The sequence below is a fragment of the Patagioenas fasciata genome, chromosome 5, assembly GCF_037038585.1.
Source record: "Patagioenas fasciata isolate bPatFas1 chromosome 5, bPatFas1.hap1, whole genome shotgun sequence".
NCBI classification, from domain to species: Eukaryota; Metazoa; Chordata; class Aves; order Columbiformes; family Columbidae; genus Patagioenas; species Patagioenas fasciata.
In genome coordinates, this window is record NC_092524.1 from 62,185,168 (window position 1) to 62,191,167 (window position 6,000).

The 6,000-nt window shown below is 39.9% G+C and overlaps 1 protein-coding gene across 6 annotated transcripts in view; it reads left to right on the forward strand.

The window, feature by feature from the left end:
* Positions 1–5,117, forward strand: part of CEP170B (centrosomal protein 170B) — a 58,157-nt gene extending 53,040 nt beyond the window's left edge. For all 6 annotated transcript variants that reach the window (XM_071809718.1, XM_065838016.2, XM_071809713.1 and 3 more), the window contains 2 exons: positions 156–207; positions 945–5,117. In XM_071809718.1, the coding sequence (XP_071665819.1) occupies positions 156–207; positions 945–1,180 (288 nt within the window). In that variant the 3' untranslated portion in view covers positions 1,181–5,117. The remainder of the gene's footprint in view (positions 1–155; positions 208–944) is intronic.
* The last annotated feature ends 883 nt before the right edge of the window (positions 5,118–6,000 follow it).

The following is a 6,000-nucleotide window of genomic DNA, read 5'->3' on the forward strand; positions in this document are numbered from 1 at the left end:
CAATACAGATACTAGCTTCGTCTTTTCTGTTAAACAAACAAGGCTGGAACTGACTTTGAAGCTTCTTGATCAGAATAGGCAGGAGTAAGACTATATTTCTGCATCAGTTGAGTACTTTGTTGCTTAATTTTCTATTCTCATGCATTTGTTTCTAGGAAATCAGTTCTATCCTGAAGGAGCTCAGGAGAGTTCAGAAACAGCTTGAAGGTTGGTCATTTAAAATGTTCTTTTTTTTTTTTTAATCTCAAATGCCAGTAACTTGCACAAAATAAAACAATGTGGCTTGATTTACCAGTGAAAGATGGGAAAGGACGCAGAAGTTTAGTTTGTTAGCACGGTGCTCTCTGACAACTGCATATGGAACGAACACTAGATTATCTTGTGCTGCCAAATTTTTGAGAAAGTTGTTGACTCTTGAAATGTGGAAGCTGTTGCTGTGGAAATGTTTTGTTTGTGGTAATTAGTATATTCCCATAAGATGAATGGACAAAGGTCTGTTTAGCTGAAATAATATTTGGCAGCTCTTTCAGCCAATAAGCTGTGCTATGCTTTTTGAACTTCAGTTTTGCCCGTAGAGCTCTAGAAAAGGCAAGACAGGCTCTTGCATCATCGAGAGGCTTAATAAAGACATACGAAAACATAAAGGCATCATTTGGGGCTTGTGCTTAAAGCTTGCAATTTGGCTGCTGCAGTTTGTCTTTTCCAATTTAATGAGAAAGTTCAGTGTCCTAGTAGCTTCAGCTTGGGAGAGGTTTTGCTTGTTAAAGCGGCTTAGGTGAAGGTACTAATGAAGAAAGTATCATGACTAAAATGAATGAGAGTACTGCCTACAGTTCTGGTGCCTTCAAAATGAAGATAACAACCTTCTGTTTAGAAACTGCTGAATGCTGCTCATATGTCTCTCTCTTTTTTTATTATTTTGTTTTCTTTTATTTTTTCCCCAGTCATAAACGCTATCGTTGACCCTACTGGGAACTTGGATGTAGTTGCCAGTAACAAAGCATCTTCTGCTGCTAAACAATCTACAGCCACTAAAATCAGGACTGCTAACGCTTCTGGGTCCACACTGGAGACTTTGTCCCCAGCACAGATGAGAAACTACACGCAGAAATCGAACTGTGGGTCTTCTAGCTTACAAGATTCAAATTTCATTCCAGACGGAGAGAAATATGTGATCTGATACAATATTTTGTATTGCTATCATATTGTAATCTACTGTCGCATTAGTATTGTGTATGAGTGGTTTGTGGACAGTTTGTGTGAAGCAGTTGTTTAGATTGCTAACACATTGCACAAAACAAAATACAATCTATGCTGTGAGGGTGGATGGAAAGTCTGTTTATGCCTTTTAAACAAGACGAGCACTGTGGAGCAGCACATATTCAGCATAGAGGCAAACTGATTTTTAGAAAATTACTCACTTATTCTTCCAGCGTGCCATAAGAAAACAGGCTTTCATACACTCCATTCAGTACTGCCGAAGCTAAAGTGTTCTTGCATTGGCCTGTTTATAATTATTCAGTTGTAATGAGGCACAACTTAAAAAAAACACTTTTTTTTTTGGTACTGTATTTGATTTTTTTGTTTGTTTGGGTTTATTTCTAAGTGTACAAGTGAAGCGTGTGTTGGAATCAATGTGCGAATCCAACAGAATGATCGTGCAATATTGTGGGTTTCTAGGAGAAACCCTCAGTGCAGTTGTGTAAAGTCCTTTTTAGCAGTTGTAAAAAGGCAATCACACTGAAGCTCTGCATCCTTTTTTTCAGTCCAAATGCCAAAACAAGACAGAATAAACCCTTTTGTTTTTCTCCTGGGAAAGTGTAAAAACTATTAATGCTATGAATGTAAAAATTACTAATACTCTTATTATTTTTGATAGTATTTCAGGCCCGAAGTCTGAGGCAGGTACAAAAAGTCAGATTTTACAGTTTAGCTTACCAAATTTTCATTATTTCGGTACAAATATTGTCTTTAAGCTGCTTTTTTTTTAAAAAAAAATAAATATACTGACTTCTTACAATGAGCTACAAATGCTCTTGGTTGGGCCAGAGACTGAGATGTTTGCAATTAGCTGATTGTTAGGAAAAACATCTGTTCCAATGGCTCATGTAATAAACTTAATTGCACAGTTGCTGTGAACTAGTGTTCACTTGACAGCACTGAAAAGAATAATGGCTTAAATGTAGCTCCACCTTGACGGCTGGTTCTGTTATGAGTTTCTTTTTCAATTCAAAGTTTCTTGAAGACCACCATTCTGTGGTATTGCTCAGAAACCATTCAACAGTGTCAAGCGCTGCTACATTTGGGATTTTTGTCTGGATTTTATTTTTGGTCTGTTATAATCCTAGAAACACTAAGGATTATGTGCAGTTGCACTGAGCAATTTCTTGTTTCAAAAAAGTTGGGTTTTGTATTCTGTCTTTGTGTTAAACCACAGAACACTGACCAATTTTTGTTTCTTCAGGAACAAAAGTTTTGGTTTTGAGGGGACCTCTTCCAAATGTGTTTGCTCCCAGTTTTTTCTGTCTTGTATCGATTCCTTTTTCATTCATTCTGGTCAATAAACAGTAATCAGGTAAAGAAATTCTTTTGTAGCTGCAGAGGATGCGTTTACTGGGAAAGGTGAGCAGATGAGTTCCACTTTGCCCTCATACAGTGTGTAGTTTAACCAGTGAAAACAGTTTCCCAAGTTTGACTGCTTCTTGTGTGCTGACTTTATATTTTGGGGTGAGTAGTGGATTCCTTAGTTAGCTTCAGTAGTTACCTGAGCTTTTCTGCTAGAATGTCATAACAGTGGGAACCTGCTAAAGTAGTTTAAATAAATAGGGATGCTCACAAAGTCTTTGATCTCACTAGTGAAGACGATGATTGCTTTCCTGGTGAAGCCAGTGGGAGCTTTCTATCCATTTCAGCAGAAACAGGATTGTTCCCCAAATGGGAGTCTGCCAACAGGCCATTAGTGTCTTTTGAGCGTGCAAGATGCTGGCTGGTAAACAATAGGTGCAAACATCCTTCCAAGATTTCCAGTAGGTTATAAGACTCATCTGCCTGTGTGGGGATACTCTTCCATGAAGATTTCGCGTAGATGAATGCAGAATAAAAAAAGAATTTGCTCTTGATGTTCTTCTGCCTGTAATATGCGCACTATCTGAATGTGTTCATTCAGTTGTTTATTCTGATCTGTCTTTTCTTGAAATACCTGACTGTGTCCTTGATGAATATCATAAGTGGTGGTATCATTCCTTACATATGAGACACAATTTTTCAAGCCCTTCTTGGTTAGGGTTTGAACCGACCAGGTGCTACCCCAACTCACTAGGAGTTGAAGGACCTTCACAGATAAGGTGTTGCTTTTAGTTTCTGTTTTGCTGTAGAGACACATGAATTACTCAGACATCTGACTTTAGTATTTGTTACCCATGTTCCCACATCTTCATGGCTGTGCTCTAGTGGATTTTGTTCCTTTACACCATGCCCTTGATGGGACTTCTGTTTACTGTCACATGAAAATTGCTTGATTCTCCTTTCGTTCATGAACACATCAGGGATGGATTTTCTTCCTTGGTTGCTCTATTCTGAACATAAGGGAGAGCCCACAGACACTTTACATCAGTGAAATTAACCCACATAATATGGTACCTCTTCAAGTGACTGATAAGGGTGCAACAGTCAGTGTCTGTTTATAATTTGGAAATGTGCGTGTGAAGGGGGAGGGAGGATGTGCAGCTTGATTTGTTTTATTTGCAACTCAGCCGAACTATCAAATGCTGCTGTGTCCTGACACAACATCCATCCTTGGATCTTTGCATTTAGAACAGTTTCGCTAGAAAAATGACGAAACACAACGTATTTTTTTCTTGTATTCGCTGCTTTGGAAGTACACCCCATTTGCACTTGTCTGCTCCGCATAAGCCAAAGAGCGAGGCACCTGACTGTAGCTCCCTCAGTCGCTGTTCACTCTTACAAGCAGTACTGTATGGAACCACAAAAACATGCCTCTGTGTCACCCCGGTGTGACTGCCACAGATGTGTCGCGGTGTCTCTGGGTGGCCCAGGATCAGCGTTGGCTGATCCTTGAGCTGCACATGGGCCTTGCGTTGAGCTCGGTAGGGGTGACACTGCCCCGTGGGTCACTCTCGTACCAATTGCTGTCTGTGTGTTGTGTCTGACTAAAGAAATGTAATGGAGGGTGGGATTTTCAAAGTCTTAGGGAAGACATGTGCTCAGGTCCTTTTTGGGTTTCCAGGCTCCCTTGGGTGCCTGATGCCATGAGCACCTTTCAAAATCCCAGCCCTCAGCTCCTCCAGTATACTTGAAAATCATGTTCTCAGTTCGACGCTTTCAAATGTAAAAACCTGTTACTCTGTGCTCATGGCATGAATGTAAATTCCAGCGAGAATGTACGAGCTTTGTGAGCGGGGACCCAAATGGATCTGTGGTGATGTCATGTCGTGGTCGTGCTCCAGGAGAAAAGGACGTCTGCATCATCTTTGAGTATTTTAGTAAAGGTACAACTAGTGGAATGTTTACATACAGCCTACTGAAAAAAAGAGGAGACAAAAATAAAGTGTAAAGTATTTAAGTGCAAGATACTACTAGTTTTTTCTTGTTTTGCAGATCACACTAGCTATTTTTGAAGTTCCGTAAATGTGTATAACTTTTGCAAAGACCAGACAGAGCTACCTGTTCACTCTCAATGTGCCCCGTGCTGAATTGTGCCTATTTCACTCTCTGCTGTTGTTATGCTGCTGATTCTGCTGTTCTGAACTGTTCACCGGATCATTCCATTTGCATGCAACACAAATGCAAGCTGAGCTGTCTGAGAGTAAAGCTGAAACACATTTGTATAACTTGAATCAATTAATGACTTTCTCTTTTCCACACCCTCTTGAAATGCTGTGTATAATTTTGATTTGTTTCTCCTGCCCTGATTTTTTTTTCCACTTTTTTTTTTTTTTTTTCTGAATGGTAATTTATTTTTGTTTGGATTATAGGCAGTATCTGTACATTTTGTTTCAAGGTGATATTGTGGACGTCTTTAAAAAGCAAATTGTTATTTTATATAATTTTATCATAAAGTTGCTCTAATAAATCATTCTTTTATCATGTGACAATGATTCTGGGTTTCATATGTTAATCTGGGGGGAGGGAGTATGTGTTCAGTGGACTAAATTTTTCAACTGCCTGTTTACATCGATGTCAAATACAGAGTAATGAAAGACTTGTCAGCAGCTGAAGAGTCACGGTGTAGCTGGGTCCGTCCTGGTGACACCTTTGGCTGGGGCAGATCCCTCTGCAGTTGTACTGGAGTCCCCTTTGCCCTGTCACCGCAGTCACAGGGTTGAAGTCTGGAAGTCCCCGTCACCTGAGGGTGGTCTTGCTTCTGAATATGGTGTGGTGACACTTGATTTAATTTCATTACCATGATTAACAATGATAGTTAAATCCAGCCCCAACAGGTGTGTGACTATAGAAAAACATTGTGATCACTGTTTTACTCTCACCTTATATATATATGTATATATATTGGAGTTTGTGAAATTCTTCTGTTTTTTTCCCTTCGTTCCATCACTGTTCTTCCCTCCTGCAGCTGTTTGACCTTTTCATCCTTCCTGGCACTTTTGGAATAACATCAATTCCTCTTTCCCCTCTGCGCAGCCTTCAGGTTCTGCAGCCCCCCCAGCCTGCTCGGTGCCGTGTGGGACGCTGCCACCGCCTCCTCTGCATTAGCACAGCTGTGCTGATAAAAACATCGCCTTGATTGCCAGCAATAACTGAAACACAAAGGAGAGAAAAAGAATAGTATTAGTATCTAACCGGGATCAGTGGGAGACTTCCCATCCCCTGGTGACCTTTGCATTAGATACTTGAACATGAGCCCTTTCATGCTTGAGGTTTTAGGGAGGGATTTTGTGGTTTTTTCTGTTTTTTTTTTTTTTTTTAAATAATCTTCTGTGTCTCCTAAAAAAGCTTTCTTAAGCTTAGTTTGTGTGTGTTGTG